At 52.4% G+C, this 27,580-nt stretch overlaps 1 protein-coding gene across 1 annotated transcript in view; it reads left to right on the forward strand.

Moving 5' to 3' along the window:
- The window catches only part of PLXND1 (plexin D1), an 83,834-nt gene that overhangs the window by 34,746 nt on the left and 21,508 nt on the right, over positions 1–27,580 (forward strand). The window contains exons 9-25 of the mRNA XM_055804153.1: positions 685–789; positions 2,652–2,741; positions 3,620–3,713; positions 6,169–6,332; positions 8,056–8,207; positions 8,502–8,601; positions 11,864–12,003; positions 12,794–12,961; positions 15,246–15,336; positions 15,519–15,794; positions 16,715–16,864; positions 20,678–20,792; positions 21,850–21,957; positions 22,644–22,756; positions 23,956–24,063; positions 25,156–25,286; positions 25,707–25,905. Coding sequence (XP_055660128.1) covers positions 685–789; positions 2,652–2,741; positions 3,620–3,713; positions 6,169–6,332; positions 8,056–8,207; positions 8,502–8,601; positions 11,864–12,003; positions 12,794–12,961; positions 15,246–15,336; positions 15,519–15,794; positions 16,715–16,864; positions 20,678–20,792; positions 21,850–21,957; positions 22,644–22,756; positions 23,956–24,063; positions 25,156–25,286; positions 25,707–25,905 — 2,304 coding nt within the window. The remainder of the gene's footprint in view (positions 1–684; positions 790–2,651; positions 2,742–3,619; positions 3,714–6,168; positions 6,333–8,055; positions 8,208–8,501; positions 8,602–11,863; positions 12,004–12,793; positions 12,962–15,245; positions 15,337–15,518; positions 15,795–16,714; positions 16,865–20,677; positions 20,793–21,849; positions 21,958–22,643; positions 22,757–23,955; positions 24,064–25,155; positions 25,287–25,706; positions 25,906–27,580) is intronic.

Consider the following 27,580-nt stretch of genomic DNA (forward strand, 5'->3'; position numbering starts at 1 on the left):
AGCTTCCAGCTGGCAGGAGGGGGGACACACGGGCAGATTTGCTGTTGTAGGCTGCAGTGCCTCTTTTCAGTGTCACTACAGCCCCGTCTTCTAAGGTTTAAGTGCATGTAGTGAGGAAGCTGCCCAGAGTGGCAGCTGAGGAGTGTGTATGCATTTGCTTTTTACCTGTGAGTAATCCAGTGCAGGAAGATGAAAGTGCAGGCTTGGCAGCCCCACTGCCCAGGGGCCAGGAGCTGCCGATGTCCCCAAGCTGGCGGTGAAGCCTGGCAGCAGCGAGAGGGGAATTGCTGCTGTTCCTGCTGTGCTCCTGCCTGTGCCTGGCCATGGCTGCCAGCCCCACTGCTGCCCGCAAGCCCTCCTGGAGACCTGGCCACCACCGTGCTGTGGCAATCTGGCAGCTAGAGGAGGGGTGGATTTTAAGGCAGTGCCACGCTGGGCTGGACTTGAAGCCTTCCTCACAGGGAGGAAAGTTGCACATGGCATTACCACTCTGCATCATGGTGCCATTTTGATATTTCACTTTCTGGGGTTACAGTGTGATCTGACTTTACAGATGTAGTGAAATTAATCTTAGCAAGGGCCCTGATGTGTCACCTTGCCTCATTGTTGAGGATGCTCAGTGTGCACCCAGCTAATCTCTCTTTTTTTTTTCTTTTTTTTTTTTTCTTGTTTTGTACCTAACAGAGGAAAATTGACTGTCCACGAATTGTACCTGCCTCTTTGGACCCAATGCCCACGGGAGTATCTCGGGACATCACGATCTCAGTGGCTAATGCGACTTTCTCTAAGGTAAATGAGTTCCTAGAGAGACTGGGAAGGCTCAGATGAGCCTAGGGCCGAGCGTCCTGTGTTGGCTAAGCCACTACTTGGAGTACAGCATGGAAATATGTTTTAACTTAACTTCTGGTTGTCACTGCAGAGCTGGTTTTTTGGTGAAAAAAACTTCTGTGAAATTTTATGGAATGAAAATTGTCATAGGGCAAAAACCAGGAGTGGACATCAAATGGTGCTTTTGGAGATGCGTTGCACGCCAGCAGGAACCAGAGGAATTTGGGGCAGAGAGGCTGGGCACTGGGAAAGTATTGTATTTGTAGTGTACTGGTATTTGTAGAAAGCTGCCCTGTGTCACTTTGGGTCAAGACCTCAGCAGTGCCTGTGGGGCCTGGCTGGCCGTGCCCCTGCCAAGAATACCTGCGCGCTGGCAGCTCCTCTTTTTGCAGGGAAAGGAGAAGGCTGGGAATGCTGTGGAGCTGCCCGGCTTGCTGCATGGGGGGTGCTGCCGGGGTGTCACGCAGGCACCACTTCCACCGGACCTCCTGCCCTTTTGCACGGGGCAGAAGGGAGCTCTCCCCGCCTGGCTGGGGCTGCCACTTCCCGCACCAGCCTGGCTGCTGTGAAGGGGGATGTGCCCTCTGCAATCAGCAAAACAGGACGAGAAACCCTTCTTCCTCTGTGGATGCTGGAGGTGGCTGAAGAGGAAGCAATACCGTGTGTAACCCAATAGGAAATGAAGTCAGCAGGAAAGGGGCCAAGGCACTGTGCTTGCGGGGGCTCCGGCAGTCCGGCTTCCTCCCGCTGCCACCCGCAAGCTGTCCCAGGGCACCAGGCAGGGTTCCTTCCCCTGCTGCCAGAGCTCGGGGCATCAGAGCCGCTGCGTGCCCCGACACCTTCGCTGCTGCGGGGCACTGCCCGGGCATGGGGCGAGGGTTGAGGGGCATGGGCCAGCCCACAGAACAGAAGCTGCCTGGGTGCAGGTGATGCACTGGAGGAAATTCCAGTTTTCCCCCTCACAGCCACGTGTGTGTTCACTGAGCCAGCAGCTGCCTGCCAGGAGTCTGGTGCTTTCTTTCATGTCTTTTATCAGATCTGTCAGTTTTCAAAGGATAGTTAGACCTCAGTAGTGGTGGAGCATCAACCTGCTTGGAGATAGGAGTTTTTCCTGCAGGATGGGGGCACAGCAGTAACTCGGGGCAGGATATCATGCTTCTGTTATCAGGAAAGCAGCACAGAAGACCTGCCTTTGAACGTACTCCTGGCTGGGTCCTCATTTGAATTAGAGATTTGCTCTCTGCAGTTGTTGGGAGGAGGAGAAAGGTGGCTTTGAGCTCGGTTCATGGACTGGTTTGGTCTGATTTGGGTGAGGCAGCTTCAGACCACATTTGCTCTTGGTCTGCATTGCAGCATGAGCTGCAAAACACCCCCGGTCCCGAGGAAGCCAGGTACCCTGCTGGTAGGGGCTACGAGAGCATAGCCGAGCCAGGCACATCTCCTGGTCTGTGCGTGCCATGGGTCAGGCACGTCTCCTGGTCTGTGCATGCACCATGTTCCCGACTGCAGGTGGCTGCCCCATGCCTGGTCGTCACACTTCACAGCAGCATGTTGGGCGAGACAGGGACAGGGCTTGGCTCCACATGCGATGCTCAGCCCGCAGCAGTTTTATGTGTAGGTGTGTGGCAGAGCAGGGTTAATGAGGCACAGACCACAGTCCCATTTACAGTGTTGAGTTCTGATCTCCTGTTTGGCTTGAATGCAGTCAGGTGCTGATGGCAGAAAGAAGGTGAGACACTGGTGCCTGCCATATCAGCTGACTGAGCTAGAGAACTGCAGAAACGGTTGTTGCAGCCATCCTACGCTTGTCTTCCCTCTCCCAGGAGACAGCTCTGGAGTGCCATTTTGGGACAGACAGGACGTTTGAAGCCCGGTGGGTGAACTCCTCCGCTGTGGAGTGCGTACACGTGCTGGTGAGTCAGGGGGTAAGGCTGCCAGCCCCTGCTCCCCCTGCAGCATGGTGCAGGTCCGAGGGTGAGAGGGTCTTGCTCCCAACCTCCCACCCAGCAGCTGGGATGCTGCCCCCTCTCCTGCCTGCCTCCCACTTCCAGCTGAAAAAAGTGCAAACTGAGTTCTCCCCTCCAGCAAGAAGCTTTTTGCCTGTGCTGGTAGGGCGTTCACGAGTTGCTCATACTGCGGTGTCTGCTCCGTGGGTGTCTGCAGTGGCTCCAGCCCCTGCTCCACTGGGGTCCGCTGGAGTGTGGGAAGGAGCTGCTTGTTTACCTTTCTAAATGGGAAGAGTTCAGTTCAGGCAAAAAATTTGGCCACCTTTCAGTGTTGCTATTTCTGTAGCTTTTATGCTGAACTAGGAACTGGCCTGAGAAAATGCTCAGGCGCTCGCTGAAGAGCGGTGGGGGCAAACTGCACCTCTGAAATGCAGCAAACGTTTGGGTTTCCACCGATGGGAATACTGTGAGTAGAAGCTGGAGAGGAGCACTTTCCCATCACGTCACCTGCAAAACTGTATTGTAGCCCGGCACTGAAAATGTGCAGACTGGCCAGTCTGTTAGTTTTCCTGTCCACTTTCTCTAAAAATAGCAGCAAGCCAGGGTTCTGCTCTTGCTGCGGTGTGCGCCGTGCCCCAGTGCCCTTCGTCGGGACCTCAGCAAAATAATTAAAACAAAAAATGAGCCTTCCCTCTCTTCTCTCTGCTAAAGATGAGACCCTCCTGTACTGAGAAGCAGTGGTCAGAGAAGTCTCACGAGGAATGTTAATCCATGTAAGTGTGTGTATGGAACCTTGTATTTTACTACATTTCCTAAGCTTTTGTTTATTTGTTTTTTGTGTGCAGCTCCACACATCAGAAAAAAGCCATCTCTTCCCAGTGAACCTTCAGCTGAAGGACAGACCAGACAGATTTATCGACAGCCCAGAGATGATGACAGGTCTGAGTTGAAAATATTTTTATTCTGCTCTCATCTGGTCAGCTTGAATGACTCTCAAATGCTGGCAAAGTTTATGGGTTCAGGAGAGACACCATGGCTCAGGCGGGCACAGCTTGGTTCCCTCCCTCGGGCACACGCAAAAACCGTGTTTCCACGGAGTGGCAGCCGTGTGAACATGTGCCCAGGGACCAGGCGGGTGCCTGCAAACATCCATCCCCTTAGACTCAGGGAAAGGCAAGCTCTGTCCTTGAGCACAGGCAGCGGCTGAGGTCTTGCCTGCCCCGGGACGGGGCATGGCAGTGCTCTGGGTCACCGCAGAGATGTGGGGCATTCCTCGGGTGGGGGTGGGTGGGTGGGGGGAGATAAGGGATGGGGGTGGGCTCTGCCCTGCCCTCTTACAGGAGTGTGGCATCAAGGTTCAGCATGCTGTAAACATTGAGTCCTTTCTTTTTTTCTTTCTCCTGTGCTGAGAAGGAATAAAATGTGTAAACACATTTCACCCTTGGCCTGCTCTCTGTCTCTGGGAAGAATGCTCGGATTCCCAAAAAAAGCCCTTGCTACATCAGCAGACTAAGGCAGGCAGGCAAAGAGTCAGATTAGGAGTGCACTCAGACAAGGCATTTAGATAGGACAAGCCCAAGCAGTCAGCCAAGAGAGCCGGTGTTTGCACAGCAGCCGCCTCTCCCTGCCCGGCCGGAGCTCCATGGTTGCACCCGGCCATGTGCCCTCGCAGGGGTCAGCAGGTCTGGGCTCTCCTCCCTCTCGGTAGTGTCAGCAGTTGTAGTAGAAGGAATGGAAGGAACTGATTCACCCTAGATACAAATGAGAACTGGATGCCTGAAGTGATATTTTTCTTTGGAGGCAGAGAAACATTAACACTATCAGACCCAGGATAAAAAGGTTTCCCCACAGTAAATCCCAGTGTATAAAGGAGGCTTATCTTGCAAAGCATTCCATATTGGTGAAATAACCTTTGAAACACCAGCACGGGTAGGCATGAGGCATGACTCCCTTGCAGAAAGAAGAGAGCATCGATATTTGTGAGATACAGAGGTGACCCGGAGGAGAGGGGTGGGAGGTCTGAGCTCAGACTATTTTGATGTGCAAGAGAAGGCTCTTAGTTCTCAGCGTGGGTGGTGCTGGGAGCAGGAATGACAGCGGAAAGACCGTGGTGGAATGCCCCCTCCTCCTGCGTGGAGGATCTCGCTTACACAGACTGTGTGCGTCGATCTGAATTTGCCAGAATATTTGGAGTTCCCGCGGGACCCTTAGACTGCTCTGGCTCCTCCTCGCCCTGATCAGATCGGTGCAAGTTAAATTGGAGAGGCTGACTTGCAAGCAGAGAGAGAGATCTGCCTGGCCAATTATAAATCTGTGCATCTTTTATACTGTCTTTAATGGAATTGCTGTTATTAGTGTTCATTATTTCCATGTTTATTAGCTTTTATTGTAAACTGCATTTTGGTAGTCTGCTGAAAAAAATCCCAGCTCTTTGCTGTTGAGTGGAAAACCAACCAGTGTAACTCACTGGGTGGACTCAACACGAGGTAAAGTAAGCTCATTTTTTGGTGGATAATGGGGGACTGCCCCCCCCCCCCCCCCCCCCCCCATGCTGATGATGTTTCCTTAGCACAGGCACAGGCAGACTGCTGAAGGCTGGGGGATTCATTAGTTGCTTATGAAGCACCATGAGATCGTTCCATGAACAGAAGTGCAAAATGTGACTGTTTCTTTGTTTTATGTTCTCCTGCAGTCTCCTCTGGGGAAAAGGGTGTGAAAGCAATGTTTCCTGAGTGTTTCTGGCTGTTTATCTCAGCGGATACCCACACTCTAGCAGCAGGAGTCTTTAGGCTGGAGAGGAAATGTAACCTAGGGCACCAGCTAATGAAGAGGTGAAAGCGGTGTAGGAGAAAGATGTGGAAGCTGAGCTGAGCAGATCTGAAGGGAAAAGTCAACGAAAGGGGCCTGTGGTCACCCGGGGGAAGGAAAGGAACTGTAAACACTGTACAAAGCACTGTAACCATCCGATTTTTGTCAGTGTGTGGAGGCAATGTGATTGCTTTGCTAACAGGATGGAGCCAGCTTTGCCAAGCAGCTTCCCGTGTGGATGCTGAGAGTTGGAAACATGTAGCATAAATCGACAAAAGGTTCCGAGTTTGAGTGTTGTTTGTGTTTAGAGGGGAAGAAAAAGGAAAAGAAAGTGCTAAATTACATTGCAGTGAGAACAAGCACCTAGTCCTTCTGGGAAATCTTTGGGATGGCAGCCAAGCGCTCCCTTATTTTGCTGTATGTGCAAGATGCTCTGCTCATCCACTGGATTTCAGATGTTACTTGGATTAATATAGCCGGGGAGGGGGTGGTGGGGGGTGGTGGGGGCTGTTTACCTCACGCTAAGCAAAGCTGTGAAAGTCTCAGGCCCAGGAGCTCACATTTTCTGTTGTCTCTGGTGGTTTAGTGGAGGTGTACAACTGTGCGACTGGGAGTGCTGACTGTTCTCAGTGCCTGGGGAGGGAGGACCTGGGGCACCGCTGCATCTGGAGTGAGAGCAGCTCCAGCTGCAGGCTGCACAGTGAGCCCCCACAGGTCTCGGATGTCTGCCCAGCACCAGAGATTAAGAAGGTAAGACCCAAATGCAACGTGGAGGGCACGCATGGTGTGGCAGGGAGCAGAGGGCCAAAAGCCGCTGCCTTCTCCCCAGCTGGGGGCAAAGGAGGAACCATGCTTTGCCCCTGGCATAGGACAGGGTCAAGACCAGCACTGAATTATTCACTGGGTTTCTGTGGTGTTGAGTCACCTGATGCCAAGGACATTTTGCTGGTGACAAGATTCAGTCTTCATCATGTTAGTTGGAAAAACAACAGCAGCACAATCAAAATGTCCCAGAGTTCCTGGGATTGGTAAAAGCGAGAAAGATTTGCAGGGTCGGCTGAAGGATTCTTATCAGGAATAGCGTTTAATGGAGCATAGCTGAAATGTGAACGTGAGCCCTATCTCCAGGCACATGTGCTCTGCAGTTCTGCTGAGATTAATTGTGGCAGAGGGACCTTTTGGCATTTACGCATTTTGAAATGAGATTTATTTAAATTGTAGTTGAATGAATGTTTGTTGGGGGTATTTGGATCTGGGGTTCTGTCTAGAGGTGTGCGTCCCTGACAAGTAGCAAAGAAAGTATATAGAACAAACCTTAAAATGAGCTCCCTAGGAAAGGAGAAGCTAGAGAGGCAAAACAGCTGATGTCAACATCAAAACCAGCAAGGATGTGGGATTTCTGTACTTAGGGAGGCACGTAGCAATAGCTGCTTGAAATTTGGGTGCTGTAACTGCATGAAGGGACTGCAGGATCCCCATCGCCTGCCTCTTCCCTCTCGTCACTGTGGCAGAGGGGAGCTCCCCCCGAGCCTGTCCTTCCCCAGCACACGTCAAGTGTTATCAGCACCTCGCCAGAAAATAATGGAAGGAAACTACAGTTCAGGTTGCAGAGCGTCACAGGGCTCTGTCGCTATTTCCTTCGCAAATAGTAGCTGGTAAATCCAAATCCTCTGGAGTCATGCAAGCAGACAAGCCTGCACAGAGCCCTCCGGCTGGGGAGGGGCAACAGCAGGTGAAAGTGGGTGCTGGGTCCTGGCCAGCCCTGGCCAGCTGGTGCCAGCAGGCACATTGTGCTGGCTTTGCGTGCCATTGCCTCGGCAAAGGGCAAAGAGCCGTTTCTGAATTGGAGGAGTTTTCTCACCAGGTGAATGATGCAGTTGCCCTGTCTGGGGAAGCCCCTCGCGTGGTGGAATGGCATCACGCCCAGCACCTCATCCCCTTACAGTGGTGGGGTCAGCAGCTGCCAGGTGAAGAACCAGTGGCATGGGAGATGGGTGGGGAGCAGCCTTGTCCCACGGGGCTGGACTCATCCTGCGCGTGTCTTGGCCACGCTCCACGCATCAGGACACTTCCTGTCTCGTTTTTGTCATGAAGGGTCCTGCTGTGTTCAGGACAGCTTGAAAATGTGGTGGCAGGACTCTCTCCTCCCAGTACACTAGCATCCCTCCTCTGGGCTTGTCCCTACCCCAATGCCATTCAAATCTGTGGTGCGGAAGGAGTGATGGTTCACCCCAGATGTGTTTTCAGCTGGAGTAATCTGTGACCAAACCCAGCACAGAAGTGTGATGTCTTCTTGTTTGCGAAGCTGCAGCAAGGGGAGCGTGGCGGCGGGCACGCTGTGGGGGGAGCAGGAGCACGGGGAGCAATTCTGTTTTCTTCATGGGGGGCCAAGCGGGACATAGACGCAGGCTCAGGGATGGAAGGCAAGAAGCTTCCTGGTGGTTGCCCTCCAACCTTTCCCTCGGTGCCACAGATTGAGCCTCTGCGTGGACCACTGGAGGGGGGCACCCTGCTGACCATCCGTGGGAGGAACCTGGGCCGCCGCTTCAGCGATGTCCTCGACGCCGTCAGGATAGGCAGCGTGCAGTGCGCCCCGCTGCCCAACAGATACGTCGTCTCTGAGGCGTGAGTGTCGGAGGAGCCGGGCAGGGGAAGTCTCTGTCCCCATCCTGTCCCTCCCTGTCCCCATCACTTGCCCTGTTCCTGCCTGCCAGCTTCAGGCTGCCTGGCACCGCACCCAGGTGGGACACGGGTGCCCTCAGCCATGCACGGGGCAGCGGGTGCCCGCGCACAGCAGGTGCCAGGCAGGGCACAGAGGAAGAGGAGGAGGAGGAGGCCATGGTCTCTGCCCCTCTGCTCTGGTGGAGCAGCCCCTCCACCCCCAGCTCCTGCTGCCAACCTCCTCTTTCCCATCCGCAGGATTGTGTGCCAGACTGGAGAGGCGCAGGAGGCATTTTCAGATGTGGTGACGGTTAACGTGAGCCGGGAAGGGAAGTCCAGGGAGCGGTACGCCTACGTGGTGAGTAGCTGCTTGCTGGGCGTTCCATTGGTGATGCCTGCAGTCCCTGCACTCCCAGCTGCCTTAGAAAGACGATGTATGACCGAGCGTGTTGGGGTCCTTGAGGAGCAGCTGATGTGTCTCCTCACCTGTGGTTTCCTGAGTGAGGGCTGGCAAACCCGGGTTTGAGCATAAGGGGCAGGATGGCAGCCAGGTTCTCGTCGGGCACAGCCTTGCTCCCGTCTCAGCTCCTGCAGTGGTTCATCACTCGTCCTGGCTGTATCGCTGCCTCTCCTGCTATAAAAAGGAGCTAGTTTTTCTTCCTCCTCTGTTGCTAACGTGCCATTAGAACCTGTGAGATTTTTTTGAGGCTTGCAATGTCTCTTTGTGCTAAGTAAGTTACATACCACACACTCACATTATTTAGAATGGGTATTTTCTGCTGCAGATAGTCTCATTTTTTGCATGAGAATAATGTGTAGGGATTAGACTTGAGCTAACCCTGTGTCATTATACAAAGAAAAGCCCTTTATAGCTTTGTACTGTACCATCTCATAAAGATAACTTTCATCTCTGTAAACCTGAAACGAACCCATGCATTTCTTCTCTTTCCTACAAGCACCCTTGTCTCTGGCTAGACGCTATTCACAGGCAGCCCCATGTGTCCAGGGCAAGCACAACAGGCTGGGTGCCAAGGGTATGCTGTTTACTCCGAGCCTTTGTGCTTCTGCTGTTGCTTTAGCTGGAGAATAGACTGTGCTGCAGTCTAGTGGCTTGAAAGACTTGAGCCCTCGGAAACAATATTTGATTCCTGGTAGCCATTGTGAGGAATTTAGGGCAGGATCGTGGGGTGCAGTCCACCACCCCATCCCCACTCGCATGTTAGGCATTTAGTTCAGGGAGGTTTACACAGGGTGCAGCCAGCACGGGCTTGGCACATCCCGGCGCCCTGTAGCAGAGCCAGGTCTGGCAGCGCACATGGAGGGCAATGGTGCGGCGAGGGCTGCCAGGCTTGGCTCAGCGGTAGTTCCCAGGAGGATGCTTGCTGTGGGACCCATCTCCATTGTTTCCAGGCACCCATGTGCACACCCAAAACATCTTAGAGATCCAGCAGTCCAGAGTGGGGCAGGGTACCGCAGGGGTACGACCCAGTAACAGGCGCTGGGTTTGGGATTTCTGGCAAGTTGCCATCAGGATGTGTACGCTGGCTCACTGCTGGGCTGGTGGTCTGGTTGGCATTGACAAGGGCCCGAAGAGTGGGAAAGGGCTGGGTGGCTTCTTTGTTGGCCTTCAGCGTGCAAGGAAAAGCCCTGTCAGGAAACACCTGTAAAAGCACCAGTGCTAAACAAAGCCAGAGGAGCAAAAGCCAGTTGCTGAGCTCAGATTGGGTCCATGACAGCTCTGTGCTGGCAGCTCCTGGGCAGGCTTAGGGAGAAGGCTATCCTCCCAGGAGGCAGAGAGGAGCTGTTTTCCACTCAAGCGATGCGGCAGAAAGCTGTCTTGTGGCTGTTTATCTCAGCCAGGCTTGGGGAAGAGATGAGAGAGTGCTCTGCTTTGTGCATACGTGTGTCAGGGAGTGAAGGTGCAAGATGTGTAGCTGGTGGTGTGTTCCACACTGACAGTGGCTTCTGCACCATTTGCAAACTAAGCAATGGTCTTTAGTTTTCTTGATTCTCTCACAGATGATGGCATGAAGATGGAGTAGAGTACACCATGCAAGGCTGGTCTCGGTGCGACCTGTGCTTGAGCACTGATGATAGCAGTTTACCTGAAAAACTTTAAAAGCCCTTTAGATCCGCCCTTCCAAAGAAGGTCCTTTGTAAAATCCCAAATACTGTTTGTATGCTACATCTTTCAAAGTCCCTGTTAGGCGTACCTAGAAGAGACAGGATTCAGCTGTAATTTTGCTGAGGTGGAGGGAGAAACGTGATCGAGAGGCTTTTCCAGGACATTATAGCAGGCTACAGATGAGCTGAATTTGCAAAAGTTGCAGTGGAGGCAATTGGTGCTGGCATTGCACCGAGAGCAGCAGCCACTGGCTCTTGCTGAGGGGAAGAGCTGGAGGGCTTTGGGGAACGTGAATAATCCTCTCTGCTGTTGTAACTGCACATTTCGATGCATATGTTAGGGGCCAAGGGCAGGAGACAGCTGCCTGCAGACACTCAGAGAAATACAAATTAACAAAATTAATCCTGTGGAAATGGGTAATGATCAGAAACAACAGAGGAAATGGCTGTAGAGGAGTAAAGTAGTTCTGGGTGTAGGACCAGGGCAAGGATAGGCATTGATAAGCACGTTTGTGTGGCTGGGATGGAGTGGGAAGGACGCTGGCACCAGGCAGTACAAAGCAGCTTAGCCCGTGTTCCTCAGCCTGCCCTGGTGGGGTTTGGCACTGCAGCTGCAGCGAAGGACGGGCTGCAGCAGCAAGCAGGCTTCAGCCACACTCCACAGTCCAGCAGGTCTCGTGCCTCCAGGGTTTGTGGGGTTTGATATGGGGAATTACCAAGTGCCTTACGAAAGCATCTTGAAATAATTATTTGCTCTGCCCTTGGTGTCCTGTTCAAACCAGAGCAGGGAAGTTGCCCAACAGACTCTTCTGGGGCACTCTGTGTAGCAGACATGAGGGTTCAGCGCTGCATTAGTTATCAAAGCCTCAAGCTCATGAATCTCAGGAAGACTTCCAGGGCCTGCAAATGCAGATAACATACATGCTGATTTCTGCTGAAAATGGCGAGGGGCAAGGTAACTTCTCCCTTGGATCCTGTCACCTCAAGAGTTTCAGATTTGAAGCTTCCTTTAAGGAGTTTGATACTCATTTATCTAGACCCAGGTGGCTCTTTTCACAGATCTCAAGGCCATCATCCAGCAGAGCTTTAGCATTATCTTCACATTCAGGAGGATGGGTCTGGAATGGCAGGGATGGTGGGAGCTGGAATGAATGAGAAATTTCCTGTTGTTGACCAGCCCTGAGCTGTTGCTAGCTCTGGACCCTCCCTTGGGTATGAAGGGACTGGTGGGACCCTGGATTCCCATTTGGACTCATGTCTCATCTACTGTATATAGAGATTGCAGAGTCACAGAGGTTTTATATGAACTTACTCCTCAGTGGTTGTACTTCTCCCCTTGTTCTGAAACCTTGCCAGTGAAAGCTTTTGCTATGCTGCTGTTTCAGAGCCTCACAATACCAGATATTTAAATTTACTGAGGCAATTTCCATGTGCAACGTGGAGTATCCAACTGTGGAATTACCAGGCTAGAAAACAGATTTCCCCTTTGTTTTTAGCTTCCTGTGGTGCAATCCATAGCTCCTGTGAATGGCCCAAAGGCAGGAGGAACCAGAGTGACCATCAGAGGCAGCAGGCTGGACGTTGGCTCTGAGCTCCGTGTCCTCGTCAATACCTCCAAGCAGTGCACTGACCTCAGGTGGGACTGAGTTTGGGGGCTGGCGCTGAACTAGGGACAAGAGCCAAAGCATTAGGCAGGGGATACTGTCCCCTAGGAGATCAGGAAGAGCTGGGGTTTTGGTGGGGGGCACCAGCACACGCTGCCGCTATGCCTGGGAGCCTGCATAGCATCCCCATCCGCCTGTTTGGCTGCTGCCTGCCCTTCCCAGCACCCCATCAGCCCAGTGCCGCCGGAGCGGCGAGGCAGAGCTGTGGCGTGGGTGTCTGACACAGGGTGGGGGGAGGTTCTTTGGCAAAGTGACTCTGCTGGTGTTGCCATGACATGGTGGCAGCAACCAGCAGCAGACCAAGTGCTTCTCACGCACCGTGCGCAGCACGCAGCCGGGCCCTTTGGGTGGTCTGGGACCAGGACCAAAACACTGGGAGCGAAGCAGACGTGGGCTCTGTTCCCATATCTGCTGGAGGCAGAAGGCACCTGCACGCCTAGGGTCCCGCTCCCACAACAGCTTGCTGGTCAGAAGAATCCCCTCCTCCTGTATGTTCCTGTCTGACCAGTGGGAAGAAGTAGGAGCCTGCCCTTTCCCTTCGGCTGTATGGGAGATCAGTCTGGCAGGCTGGGGTGGTATGTGCTGAGAAGTGCTCGTTAGTAGGCCATGCAGTTAATAGGCAACGGGCATGTGACTGGAAGCTCCTTGCCTGTGTCTGCCATCTGCCTCGCTTCTGAGGTGGTGCTCAGGGCCGCGGTGCGTGGCTCTGGCTGCTTTGTCTGCCACGGCTTTCTGCAGCTTACTCTGCCTTTCCCGGCGCAGTCGCAACGACAGCACCATCACCTGCACCATGCCGTCTGCGGAGCTCACCATGGCCGTGCGAATCTGCGTCCAGTTTGAGAACAAGTCTTGTGCCAGCTACAACATCACGTTCAAGTATGAGAAGAACCCGATTATATCAGACATCAACCCCAAGAAGAGCCAGATCAGGTGAGTTCTCTCCCCCAGCAGAGACAGCTAAGTCCACCAGGTTTTGTCCTTCCTTTTGTGGCCTTTGTTGAGATCAGCCTCTTAATTTTTGCTGAATGCAGAAGTGAACAGTGCTCTCCCATCAAAGTGCAGGGCTAATAAGAGTACTCTGGTGTAGCCTGCTGCAGGCAAGGCGAGCTCACCCTGTCTGTGCTTGAAGCCACCTAGATGCAGAAGGTCCTGTGCACACCCCGTCAGGAGCCCCAGGCGTCAGTGAAGCACAGCCAGGAGGCAGGGTACAGTTTCATGGCCCCGTGCCAGGCTGTTGTAGCATCCTGACTTCATTTCGGAGCTGGCACATGTCTGCATCTGCCTGCAAAAGGGAGGGTCGGCTCCAGGTTGGTGTGAGAGGGTCCTGCAAGGACAAAGGGGCTCTCTCAGCCCTGGGTTTGACACATTGCCTTGCAGACAGGTACAGAAGGGCACCCAGCGTGCTCTGGGGGTGCCCCAGCACTGGAGTTGAGGAGGTCTCACACACCAGGACTGTCCCTAGCTCATTTCAGTGCCTTTAGGACATGGGAAAAAGTTAGCCTTGGTAACGTGTTGTGTACACGTGGTGGGTGCTTTAGGGAGGTTCAGGTGGGGGTTACTCTGTGAGACCCTGAGGATTTTTCTTGGCAGTAAAACTGCTGGAGGATAAGCTGAGATATGTAATTTTGGATTTCAGCCTTCCTCGAGGTCACGGTATTTCATTATTAAAGCGTGTTGCTTTTAATTTCATGTCTCTTCGTGGAGCTCTCAGACTTCTGTTCCTTTGGATACCATGGTGAAATCCCACCTTCCTCAGCTGCAGAGCCTGGAAAACCCAGGGCTGACCAACAAATCTAAGAGTCTAGTTCTTGTGCCTGCAGGACCACAGTGAAAGCGGCACACTTAGGGTACAAAGGGATGCAGCAGGCTCTGATGATCCGGTCCCCTTGGAGCAAAGCCGTGTCTCGGCATTCCCCAACACAGCGCCAGAGATGCAGGCTGTGGGAACGCTAATGACAAGGCACAGCAGTGACTCAGCCAACCTCAGCTCCTAGCAGGCTGGCGAACTGTCCCAAGTGGTGTAAACGGTATCCAAACGCAGAGACAATGGAAGAATGCCACTGCCCGTATTCACAAGGGAAACCACCAGGGTATTTCTCCATCACCTTAGTCTGCTTTCTTAGTATTTACAGCAGTTTCCAAATTTCAGACCACTGAGAACGTGACAGCCGCCTCTCTCTTCAGACTGCTCAGTAGCTCGTGTAGTCTGACTGCTCCGGCACTTTGCTGGGCTGTTGACCATTAGGGGTCCATAACTCGTGTGGAAACTTAGCTGGATCTGATTTATCTTGCCATAGTGCTAAAATAATTTGTGTAAGCAAAGTTTAAAAGAAAACAGAAGTTGTAAACTAGTCCACAGATGTGACAGGCTCTTAGAAACTTGGATCATAACTGTGTGGCAATAGCCACCGATTTCAGGAAATCTGACTCGCAGGGTCTTGGGCCCAAGTCACGGTGTCTGGAGTGGTCTTTAGGTAACAGCATCTGTACGTCCTGACTGTTGCCTGGCAGATATGCCAAACACATCAGATGTGATGCAGAGGAAGGAGAAGGTAAATCTGGGGTGTAGCTTCTGCTGTCCAGAACAGACAGGTGGTGCCAGTTCTCCACCCTGTGTGCTGCCCAGCAGTATTGTGTGCATCAGGGCCTTCTCGTTTCTGTCGTTAATTGACTGCACATTGAGAGGCCCACATTCCACATTCCCTAGGCACTGGATCCAAAACACAAAACAACTTTCACATTTTGATCTAAATTAGAAGTGTCTGGCAGATGCAGGATCCCTGTCAACCTTAAAGGGGTCTCTTCCCTCTCCAAGGCTTACAGTCTCTGTGGGGCAGGGAATATCTCCTGGCCCTTGCTGGCTGGAGGCCAGCCTTGTACACGGCCGGTGGCCTGGGCAACCTGCTGTGTACCCTGGCATGCAGAGGCAGGCTGTTCCGCTGGGGGGTGGCAGCAAGGGGGACACTGTGCTGCTGGGAGAGGTCCCCCCTTCCCACTACAGCAGCTGCTGCTCCTCCTTCCTTCCCTGATGTCTTGGTAGCAGTGTGGATGCTTGCTGTAAGTGGGAAGGCGACTTTGGCTGCTGGGCTACGTTTTCTGCTCAAGCAGCTGGGAAGCATCCCTGGGAAAATGACAGTAGGGAGACCCAGCCCTTGCACCTCACTGCTGTGTTGTCCTCTGCAGTCACCCTCTCTTTCTTCCCTTCTCCTCAAAGCGGGGGCAGGATCATCACCCTGGAAGGAAGAGGCTTTGAGCTGGTCCAGAACGTGTCCATGGTCGTGCGTGGCATTGGCAGAGAGCAAACGGTGGGTGTCTGGGTGGGCTGTCGCCCGGTAACTGGGAGCAGGGCTGCGTGCCTGGTGCCTGAAGGCGTTCAGGGTGTGAAGCTGAGGCTGTAGCCCATGCTACGCATGAGGCTGGGAGCAAGGCTGGGTGGGAGCGCTTGGCATGTCCGTTGTTTGATATGCATGCTCTCTCCTGCTTTCAGAGGTGTAAGGTTCACACCGACACCACAATCACCTGCCCCTCTCCGGCTGCCTCCAACATCACTGTGGGGAGCAAACCCGCACCCGTCGATTTCTATCTCAACGGTCGCCTGTATGCAGATGACCATCTGGCCCTGGATGAGGAGATGTACCCTGAGGAGGCTCTGCACGTCAGCAAGTTCAGCCTGGAGTACTATACTGACCCCCAGTTCTTCACAGCCAAGAAGGAGAAGTGGATCAAGCACCATCCTGGCGAGCCCTTAACTCTGGTTATACACGTAAGAAAGCAGTTCTCACAGCTCTCCTTCTTTTGGGGTCTGGCCTGTGCCCCGCTGGGAAGCTCTTCAGTCCCAAGTATGAGCACAGCAACTGTCCCCACACACAGGGGAGAGAAGTGGGTTGGGGGAGGCTGGAGGAGGCAGGAGCCACACAGGAGCAGGCAGTTCTTGCTCAGCCTGCTGCACCTGCATCTTCCTTCACCAGGAGAGGCAGCCTGACCTGAGGATGCCCTTTGAGGCATGACGACAGAGAGCTGTGTTTGAAGGATGTAATAGCAAGAGCTAAATAAAATACTGGACATATGAAAAAGAATGATAATGCACTGGCCTGAAATCAGGCAGGTACTGCAGAAGGTCCTGACAATAGATATTTGTTCCTGCAGAAACAGGTTGTGCATTCTTCCCTTCTGGCCACTGAATTCAGCTCAGTTAACAAGGAAGTTGGGGTGCAGCCATTGAGTGGCTTGGACAATGCGCAATAGTAATTCAAAGGCCATTGTTCACTGCAGGATATCCTCACTGGCTGCAACGTGCTTCAGAAACGCACTCCCCCTTTCTCAGGCTCTGCAGACGCATCCCCTGGCTATCTCCTCTGTTGTACATCCTTCCACCCTCCCAGGTGGGCGCTTAGATCCTTATCTGCAGTGCACAGCAGGGCAGATCAAAAGCAGATTTTTCCAGGTTCCATGAGGGGCTTGCTCGTCCCCTGCCCCATGCTGAGTGAGGAATGGGAAACAGGAAAACGGGGAATGGCCCGGTTCTGCGTTTCCTATGGAGTGCTGGAAAAATTCCTTGGTGAGGGAGAGAGTCCTTCCGGGTCTCAAAAACTGCAGGGAATAAGAAAAGCAAAGCAGGAAGATCCATTGCAATTCTGACTGCTACTCTAAAGACTGACATCCTGATTCTATTTTTGTCGTTAGAAAGAGCCTGACAGCCTGGGCCTGGAAAGCAATGAGTACCAAGTGAAAATCGGCCTTATCTCGTGTGAGATACAGATTGTTTCAGACAAAGTCATCCACTGCTCTGTCAATGAGTCGCTGAGCACCTCGGAAAGACAGTTGCCGGTGACGGTGAGTCCCAGGAACCCACAGGCTTGGAGTGCGGGGCAGGCAGGGTCCCTCTTGCTGACCCTGCGTGCAGGTGGCATGGGAGGGCAGCACCGGGCGCGCTGGCGGGCACTTCACACAGCGCCACAGGGATGGAAGGGTGGACATCACTGGCTGCCCCTGTGGCTGTCCCCAGGGCAGCTCGCTGGTGGGGCGCAGGCTATGGCTGCCCCGAGTCACGGCGAGGGGCTGCCACCCTCTGAACCAGGGGGCACCGGCAGCTGCCTGCTGGGTTAACTGTGCCATAAGCTGGCAGGGGAAGGTTTTGTCAGTTCTTGTAAGGCACTGTGAAATCCCAAGCATGTGAGTTTTAGTCATTTGCAGTCGGTTTGGGGATTTCCATGCAGATTTCAGTCAGCTGGCCTCCCACTGCCAGTGGAAGAGCTACCAGTGGACGTGAGAATTTGGCCTGCACCGCGCTGCAGGAACCCACTGGAGATGGGTCCCTCTGTGTGACCAGGTGGGCAGGAGGAGCATGCAGGGCTGGGAAGTTTTGTGGTGCTTCCCAGGGGCTGCTGTTTTGTCACTGCAAAGAGGTCGATGTTCAAGGCTGCTGTTCTTGCTTTGTGTCTGCAAGATTCCAAGACTGTTACTGTCCTTTTTTCCACAAAGGGCTTGGTTTAACTGTTCTGCTCGCCCTCAGTTTCCCTCATGTCCTATGCAGCCCGTTGCCACACAGGGATGTGACTGTGGCTCTGCATATCTGGAGAGCAAATGCCTCCGTCTCCATGGTCTGAGACCCTGCAGCCCCCTCCCAGTCTGTGTGCTGTAACAGTGAATGGGTGGGAGCCTGCAGCATGGGCAGGGAGGAGGAGGAAGGCTGCAAAGGGAGTTGAGGAGGTTGTGGACTTGGCACTGCTTGGAAGAAAGGCAGGAAGATGCCCCAGCAATTCATTGACAGGGCTATCCAGTTTACCGGTTACGGTCTGTGGTGCGTGAAATTCTGTTGCAAACATGGAAATGCGAAATGCAGAAGTAGCAGAATTTCCCAAGTGATTTTAATGGAAATTTTGAATAGGGTAATTTTGCTTTTAGTAAGAACTAAGAAACAGGGAAATCCCTTTGGGGAAGAAAAGGAATTTATGAGTTTGCTAGTCTTGGTTTGACATAAAACATTCAGGGCAGTGCCCTAGTAGGTCCCTAGGAAGCATGAGAATGATACCCAGCCCTAAAAGATCACGTACCTGTTAAGGGGGTACCAGCAGTGAGAGTGCAGCTAAATAATCAACTTGTATTCATGCCTGTTCACACTTGTTAAACCTTTGTATGTGGTTTGAGTTACCGCCTGCTGGACATTTCATAGGCAACAGCTGCCTTTATAACATACTTGTAATAGCTTTGATAACACGGGGCCAGACTTGTGCAGTGGCCCCTGCCTGATTTGTGTCAAGGATGGTTACCAAGGGCTGCAGAAGCCTTTCCTGCTGGTGCAAGTTTTCTCTTCTGGCAAGCTGAGATGCCTGCTGTTGTGACTGCCCAGTTTGTCCTTGTTAGATGGTAGAGCTCACATCTGCACCCATCGGAGTGCAGGAAGACAGCCCTTTAAAACGTTGATCTTAATTCTGACTGTGATTTTGAGTATGCCCGTTCCTCAGAGGTGTTCTTAGGCCAGGTCCATGTTAGCAGGTCACACAGAGCAGCAAGAGCTTTCTGTAGAGAGGAGCCAGTGATGAAGATGGGGCTCCTCATCTTCCCTGTGTTTTGGGGTCACTTTTGAGTAGCTTCTGGAAGCGCCTTATGTGAGCTGGAGCTTTATTTTGGTCTGGTTTAGTCCTAGGAGGGTCCTGTTCACACCCTGGGAGGCTGCTACATCCTGTAAGCCAGAGTACAGTTCCCGGTGACACCTGAGGTGGCCCCAACAGCTCTTCCCAGGAGCGGGGTGTCCTCCAGTTCTGGCCTCTTCTGCACCCGCTGCCAGGTGCTGGTCACAGGCACTGTCGCCATTTAACCTGCAGCCTGATTAATTCCCCTTATAAAAAATTGCATTGAATAGACCTGCCCAAATAAATCAGAGCAAGCTTGCAGAGGCCTTCAAACCCAATTTTGTTCATGACCAAACTGTTTAAACACTGAATTAAACAGCAAGCATGGGATTTCTCCTCTGGAAAATGGAAGAGGTTGAGTTGGTGGGGAAACAAAAAGACTCAAAATGCATCCAGGACTTGCCTCATTGCAGTATTTCAGACGAAAGAGATGGAAATCTTGATGCTAGGCAGGGTGCTGTACAGACTGTCAAACAAACCTCCATAGATGCTTGTGTGGTGCTTGTGGCTTCTCGTCCTCATTCAGCATCTCTGCTCCCAGCCAGCATGCATTGGGGATGAGACTGAAGCTCTTAGTGTTGGATACTGCCAGGAGGCACCACCCCAGAAATCACCAGCACCAGAGTCCGTCTGAGGGGTGGTCCAAGGGCACACTAGGGCTTAGAGCCACGGGAGCCAGGCTGCATGGTCCAGCAGCAGTGGTCGGAGGCACGGAAGGTTTCCCTGAGCCTGGGTGAAGGCAGCCAGTGTTGCCCACGGCAGGGCAGCCCTCCCGTGCAGGGGCAGAGCTCGGAGCTTATCCACATGCCTTCAGCTGGCAGCATCAGTTCCCCACCAGCGCTCCGCAGAGCAAAGGCTTGGATTTCCCAGCAGGCATGGAGCTGTGCACTGCATGGTGTTTGATGCATGGTGTTTGATGTGTGGTGGGATGGGCCTGGTTGCGGCGCTACTTTGGCCCAGCTGTTGAGAGCTGGCTGTCATTTAACCACAGTATGCACCTCTCCCAGAGCTGCTCCATGACACAGATGTAATCATAAGATTATTCCATCTCTTCCCTACCTCATTTCAGGGGGGGGTTTTTTGCTCAAGTTCCTCTCGCTTCTCATTCCTTGAGAGAAGTGAAACTCACATTTCCAGAAGCAAAAGACTTGCATGGTCATGAGTTTTCCTTATCAGATGATGCTGTTGAACCCTTTCATCCCAGGGGCCTAAAGCACTGTTCATAAGCAGCGCTGAGTAAACTCACCAGCCTGCCTGTGATGTGCGTTGGCCTCTCCCCTTATAGCGATCAGGAGACCGAGGAACCGAGCTCAAGTTGTTCATGTTTGGTGTCACAAGAAGTACAGGTTGGGAGTAGAGCCAGCACCTCCTGACACCCTGTCCACTGCTTTAGCCACAAGATGATTACTCATCTCTGGTCTCATTATTATTTATTTTTATTCCCTTACTTTATTTGTATTTCAAAGACTTTAAAGGTTCTTTAGAAAGAGCTCCTTCTCCTGAGTGGCAGCAGTTCTGCTTTTGGCGGAGAAAGGAGAGTGCAGCTGGGATTCAAAGGCCATTCAGAGGCATAACAGAGTTGGATGATTAATGGAAGTGGTTTTCTAGTAAAAGTAGTAGAGGCACTACTGTATGGTGCGGTGAGCTCTCTCAGAAAGGGTCGTCTCATGCTCTGGGTGAGCATGGTGGGGCCGTGACGTGGGCTGGAGCCTGTGGCTCTGCCACCAAAGCCCTGTCAGGGGTGCCTAGGCTGGCCACTGCTGCAGTATCGCAGCCTGCTGTGAGCCGGCCTCAGCTTTCCACCAGAGCACACACGAAGGGAATTAGACTCTACTGAGACACACAAAGTACCCCAGCCAGCCTCCCTGCCAAGCCTGGTGGGCTGAGCCAGCGTGCTTTGTACATCCTTGGGTGAAGGTCTGCCAGGTGCTGCCCCATAGTCAGTCCCTCCTTGTTCGACCTCTGAGCTACTTGGTAATATGCTGATCAGCTGCTGCTTCTCCACCTTCCCTAGATCCAAGTTGGAAAGTTCAACTACACAATTGCGATGCTGCACCTTGGGGGAGGAGAGACCGCAATCATAGTCTCCATTGTCATCTGCAGCATCTTGCTGGTCCTCTCGGTCGTAGGTAAGGGAACAGAACAGTGAGTTTCCAGGCTGTCCCGAGGGTTTTTTCCCATTGCGTGCAGAGGGGTGAAGATGACTCACTCATACATTAGGAAACCTTTGAGTACTGCAGTTCTGCAGTATCTGAAACTGCTCCAGGTGCAGCAAGTAGCTGGCCCTCTCTGTACGGGGACGAAGCCAGGATCAAAGCTTCCTGCAGCATGAAGCATTTGCTGGGTGAATCCATCATTCAGCTCTGTTGCTTGAGCCTGTGGTTATTTATAAACTTACCCTTTTCCCCAAACACCTAGTAGCTACTATAATACAAAGTAAAGGGTGTGAGAAACTGGTCTTGGACTTGTGCTGACTTGAACAGGGCTCACTCACAGGCATGATTGTCCCAGAGCATCCTAAAGGTCCATCTAGCCCAAGGTCCTGTCATCAGTAACATCCAGTGATAGGCACCTGGTAAAGAGCATGAAGAACAGAGCAAGCGTCTTTTGCTGCAGATCTGGAGCAGACACAACAGTTTGCTAACCTTGCTGGAAGCCGTGCAACACACCCGTGTCCTCTGGCTAGGGTGTCTTCTCATTGCATGCCCAGAAGGGCTGTGCAGCAAGAAACCTGTCAGCTCACACCAAATGAGGTGTTTCTGGTAGGGATTTAATTTATTTTTAATAAAGGTTACAATGCAAGCTATTTATTAAATGCACCACCCATCCTTAAAACATATTCCTGGAGGCATGGGAAGACTGTCAGACATGAACACTGTGATACAGGTGGTAAATGCCTTAAAATCTGTATTAATCAGCTGGAATACATTAACGTACAGTAAAGCTGAATATAGACAGCCCAGACCTAAACTGAAGATGACAGTTAAAACATGACCATTAAATTCCAGCTGGTTCTACTTATTTACAGATAATCAGCAACTGCCTGATCAGTTACTGGTCTTGTAGGTGTTAAACCAACACTGAGTTTAGCTTTCTGCACCCGTGTCAGCAGAGGACTATACTGATCCCAGCTGCAGCTGCTCCTAAGCCCTAGTCCAAAAAGCTTGTTCCCTTCCTCTTTTCCAGCTCTCTTTGTGTTTTGCACAAAGAGCCGCAGAGCGGAGCGCTACTGGCAGAAAACCCTGCTCCAGATGGAGGAGATGGAGTCGCAGATCCGGGAGGAAATCCGCAAAGGTAAGCCGCTCTGCGCCGGGCACCGAGGGGGAGCCAGAACTAGGAGATGCTGGGATAGCAGGCTTGAGGCTGCTCACCTTCTGCTCTGCAGAAGTTTGTAGAATTATTTATAGGAGAATTTCTGTCGTTGCTGCTGAGCTTCAGCAGGGTTTGTGAATGAGGCTCAGTGGCTGGAGGTGTATCTCCTCTGCTGTCTTGCTGCCTGGCTTGGGCAAGCCACTGATTGTCAGTGCCGCTGATTTCCATGTCTCAGGGTTAATGGCCCATGGCCATGTCAGGGGGTTGCTTGAAGGCCCCACTGGTCTGTAGTGTGTTTTACAAGGGTGCAACAAAGACTGCAGCATGCTCCTGCTAGAGCAATGGGAGAAGCAGTCCCAGCGTCTGCATCTGCTGTCCCCACGGTAGGTGGCTGCAGCGCAGGCTGAGGTCCTGCTCCTGTGGAGGCGGCTCTACTGGAGGCGGGGGATGTCCTCTCCACCGGCGTGGCGGGGCATCATGTTCAGTGCTGACAGTTGAACCCTGGCAGTAATGTGCTGCTTGTCGAGAAACCCCTGCTTTAGCCCACTCGAGGGAGAGGCTCGAGGAGGCAGAGATGAGGCGTGCCACACTTTTCAGTGCCAGCCTGCTTACTGTCTCAGCTGGTAGAGTATTGGCGGTCTTACCATCTGTGGGTCTCTCTGTGTAAGGTTTTGCGGAACTGCAGACAGACATGACAGACCTGACCAAGGAGTTAAACCGCAGCCAGGGGATCCCGTTCCTGGAGTACAAGCACTTTGTCACCCGAACGTTCTTCCCCAAAGTAAGGCGATACCGCGTTTCACAGGCACCTAATCGCTCCCAGGTCTGTCCTAACCAGATCAGGGCTCTGCTTTCCCTCTGCTCAAGGGTTATTACAGTGTAACAAAATCATTCCGCTGTTATATATTCAGTTGTCACGTATTTCAGCCTCAATTATCGTCAAAAGTGGAAGCGCAGCTGCTGGGGTGTGAAGTAAGGTTGGGCTTGCTGGCACACGATGGGAGTCTGGTGGCGATACCGTCCTGGGAGCTGCTCTGGCTCACAGCCACTCCTCCTCTGAAAGCACACTCACACTCTGAAAGCTTGAGCAGAGATTGCTGGGGGCTCCCCAGGGACTGCAGCGTCACCCCGCTCTGCTCAGCGGAGGCTGGAGGGTGGCTGAAGAGCACATCTGCCCTTGGCATTCAGGGAGAGGGGGCTTTTTGCACACAGCGTGCCACCGAGCATTCCCAGCTGCTGTGCCAGTCCTCAGGACCTCATTAGAGGTCTGTCTCCCCCTGTTTTTTCTCCTCTCTGTCAAAGGCTGGGTGCACGGTGCTCCCAGTAAGATGTCCTGTGGGCGCCCAGACCCAGGGTCCTCCTGCAGGGCCACACCAGACACACCGGTGCCGTAATTCCCATCACTGGCTGCTCCGCTGTGTCACTGTGCACCCTCAACAGCAGCCGTATTTCACCCCTGAGGCAGTTGCATTTCAGTGGTGAGGAGTGAGATGATGATTTATGACTGTGGAGTGTTTCATTAGTAGTTACTAATCGGGTTTTTAAGTTATCCAGTGTCTGTATATCTGCACACTGGAGTCTTTAAGATTCAGGCTGCTATAAGAATGTTAGAGATTTAAACATTTTTCCCATCTGTTTCAAAAGTTACATATGTTAAAACACCCAGTACTCCTCTATTTTGACTTACTCTTCTGGGATTTTTCTAGCTGTCAAATTAGTCTATTTGCAGTCTCCCCACCCTAACAGCCTTGTGTCTGTGCAGACATCTGCCTCCCCCCATTCTTGTGGTGTTTTTTCATTCAAGAGGCTCTTGCGAAGTGTTTAACAGCTTTGTAAACCCTACCAATGCATTTCTTCATAATGGGTGGTCTTCAGTCCCGATGACATGTCTCTCCGTCTTGTTCCCTTGTGGTGCACGGCAAATGAGGAGGTCCCCGGCCGGGTGCAGCCACCCTTCCCTAACACTGTGCTTGGTTGCAGTGTTCCTCGCTCTACGAGGAGTGCTACATCCTGCCGTCCCAGCAGCTCAGCTCCCAGGTGGGCTCCCAGGTCCAGGAAACTCATCCGCTCCTGGTGGGGGAATGGAAAGTGAGTAACCCGCTAACAAAACAAATGCTTTTGAGTGGTTGCTAACTATGCTCGTGTGTGTTAAGTGCCATGCGTTTTGTTGTGGTGCGCGGGGGTGCTCGGTCACAGAAAACAATTAACACCACCGTCAGCTCAGCTTTGGCTGAATGGAGAAGGCAGATCTGTGGATCTGCTCTCACATGAAGGAGCATTGTCCTGAGAGCCTCCCTGGCTCTGTTGCAGGCTCTTCTTCCTGGGTGTTACTGTATTATATGTCACTTCAGTCCCATACGCAGCTCATCGTAAATTAGATTCCTCCCAACCAGGGACTTTGTAAAAGCTGTTATTGTCCCATAGCTGCATTTCATGCGGACAAGAAGTAGGAGTCAAAGAACCAGAGAATCACTCTAGGTTGGAAGGGAGATCTGCTGAAAGCAGCTCCAACTAGGTGGCATTGCTGAAGGCCTTGTCCAGCTGTGTCAAACATCTTCAAGGATGGAAATCCCACAGCCTCTTGGGGCCCTGTTCCAGTGCCCGACCACCTTAAAGGTGGAAACTTCCTTCCTTATATTTAATCAGTGTCCCATGCTCCATCTGGTGTCCCTTGCCTCAGCACTGTCCCGTGGAGCACGGGAGGCAGAGCCTGGGTCTGTTTTCTTTGCCCTCCCACAAGGCAGCTGAAGGTTGCAGCAAGATCTCCCTTTACAGCTTCTTCTTAAGGCTGACCAAACCCAGCCCTCTCCGCCTGTGCCCACTGGCTGTTTTGGCAGCTCTCGGCTGCACTTGTTCTGGTTTGCCACTGTTTTTCTCATAGCAGGGAGCCCCAAACTGGCCACGGCACTCCAGGTAGCCTCACAAGTGCCAAACAGAGAGGAGTGGCCACTGCCACCGCCCAGCAGGCCAAGCTGCTTCTGATACAGCCGTGTGGTGCACGCAGTCATGCCCTCGCCGGGAAGGCGTGCTGCTGACTTCTGTTGAGCAGAAGGAGGAAGGGGTCTTCAGCTCAGTGCCTCCACCTTCAGCAGAGACATCCTTGCCGTCAGGAAGGATAAAAGCTGGAGGAAAAGAACAAGCAGGGTCTCTCTCACTCTGCTCTCTTATATTTTTCCTTAGATCCCTGAAAACTGCAGACCCAATATGGAAGAAGGGATCTCGCTGTTCTCCACCTTACTCAACAACAAGCACTTTCTCATCGTGTTTGTCCATGCTCTCGAGCAACAGAAGGACTTTGCTGTTAGAGACAGGTATGAGATTCAGAGCTAAAGACTTGGCAGCTGGAGGATACTGATTTATTCCTTCCCTGTAAGCGATCCAGGCTGTGTCTCGTGCCATGCATTTCAGTTGAAGGTTGGGTTACACTTGCCTCCTGCTTTTCTGTTAGAAACAGATGGCCATAAACCTCCGTTATTCTGAAGAGCACCAAAAGGTACAACGAGCGACTCGCTCATGTTTTGTGTCCCTGAACACTTGGTTCACCAGTAAGAGGGTGCGTGTCAGCCCAAGATCCAGCAGCACTGAAAGAGGGTTTGAAGTTTTAATGCCATTGAGAAGGCTCGTGAAAATTGTGTGAAATACTGCCTTCCTGTTTTGGGGGCTTTTTATGCCAGTCAGCAGTTTAGTCTTGTTGGGTTGGTGCTTGAGTCATCCACAATTTTGTGTTCCAGATGTAACCTGGCTTCCCTGCTTACTATTGCGTTGCATGGGAAACTGGAGTATTACACCAGCATCATGAAGGACCTCTTGGTGGATCTAATAGATGCTTCAGCTTCCAAAAACCCCAAGCTGATGCTAAGGAGAACGGAATCCGTGGTGGAGAAGATGCTCACCAACTGGATGTCCATCTGCATGTACAGCTATCTCAGAGTAAGAGAACCAGATGGCTGCTGTTGTGGGTGCGAGTCCTGCGCTGCATGTGGGAGGCATGAGACAGCTGAGGACCTAAATACCTGCCAGCATTGCCGCTTGAACGGTCACTAATGGTTGACAAACTCCAGTGTATTGAAAGGTTCAAGTGTAGAAAAGCAACCTTAAATTCAGTTGCTTCTCCACTTCTGCCCAGGGATTTGGTGAGATCAGACTTCTCAGCAGACCCTTCCCAAGGCCAGAGCACGAACTAACATTTTCACCATGCTTTCAGGTGTTCACCCTTTCACCTAGCAGAGTTGAAAAATAACCAGAATGGCTTGAGGTTTTGGAAATGGTTCCAGTTGTTTGTTGTTTTTTTCCCTGACCAGCTCATGCAGCCGTGCTGATGATCACCAGCCAGTTCAGCACTGTCTGCCTCAAGCCCCAGCTGTCGGGAGGGTGCTGGGGCAGGGGATGCTCCATGTCAGTGCCTGTTGGTGTGGGGGGCTTCTCGTGTGGGAGGCATCCTCTGCTTCCACACAGGCCAGGCAGGAGAGGTGGAATGTCTGTCCCAGCAGCCTTGACTGTCTTCTTATGGTAGGGAAAAGGAATATATTTGGCATCTCAAGAGCACATCAACAGTCCATCTGCTCAGTGCTTTATCTCCAACGTTTGCCAGTTCTTGTTGGAATTTCCCAGAAGAATTGAGCAATAACTTAATTGATTCCATGGCAGTTAATTGGAGGACACCCCATTATACCCACAGGGGAGAGCCTTGAAAAAGCCTTTGAAAAATCTCTTTTCCCAATGTGTTTGCTATAGCCGCAGAAGCAATACTGTATTGTCCTCATACATATTGTAATGACTTCTGATCCCAGCTGATGATCACTTTTTGTCCTAAAGCGCGTGGTTTTGTAGTTCATAATCTTTCATTTTAGCTCACATAATTAGCCAGTAGAATGCAAGAAAAGTTACAGGAGCAAATAAGGATGGCTGTTCCGATGCAGCGCAGCTATCCAGCCTGTAAGAGCAAAAAGGAGTGACAGTGAATTTTTTTTAATCTTCAGTTTTTGTGCCTGTAGTTAAACGATTGCAGGAAAAAAGTGCTGATCTCTCCTTTTGGAGAGTGGAGACCACATGTAAGGCATCTGATCCAACTCCAGTTTGTGCTAAAAATGGACATTGTGCAAGAAGGCTTTCTCAGGGGGAAAAAAAGAAAAAAGAAGAAAGTTGAGTCTTATCACATGGACCTGAAGACTTGGGCATGTTGTGCAGCTAATTAGTGGCGAGGAGCTGCCGAGGGCCGGTGTGCTGCCCTGCCCTGGGCGCCTGGCGGGGAGGTGCCCATCACCGCAGGCTTGGCTGGGGGCTGTGGTGGGGCTGGGGGCTGTGGCTGCGGCCGGGGCCGCACTGGTGTGAGCTGTCTGCAGGAGGCAGGACGGGGTAGGGATGGGCAGGGGTCTGCGGCGGTGGCCTCTGCAGAGCAGAGAGGCCATCAGCTGAACCCGCGTTGCTACCTGCCTGCAGACCGGTCCTCAGCAGGGCTAACACCGCAGTTGGGTTTGCAGTCCCCTCTCTGGTCCACATGCTCAGCCTGAAACCATGGCCACGGGGACCATCACAGCACCGCCTGCCGCGGCCAATCGCCCATTGCTGAAAAGCACAGTTCCATACTAGAGCGCAGCACAGAGTT

This window comes from Falco peregrinus, chromosome 5 (genome assembly GCF_023634155.1).
Source record: "Falco peregrinus isolate bFalPer1 chromosome 5, bFalPer1.pri, whole genome shotgun sequence".
NCBI lineage: Eukaryota > Metazoa > Chordata > Aves > Falconiformes > Falconidae > Falco > Falco peregrinus.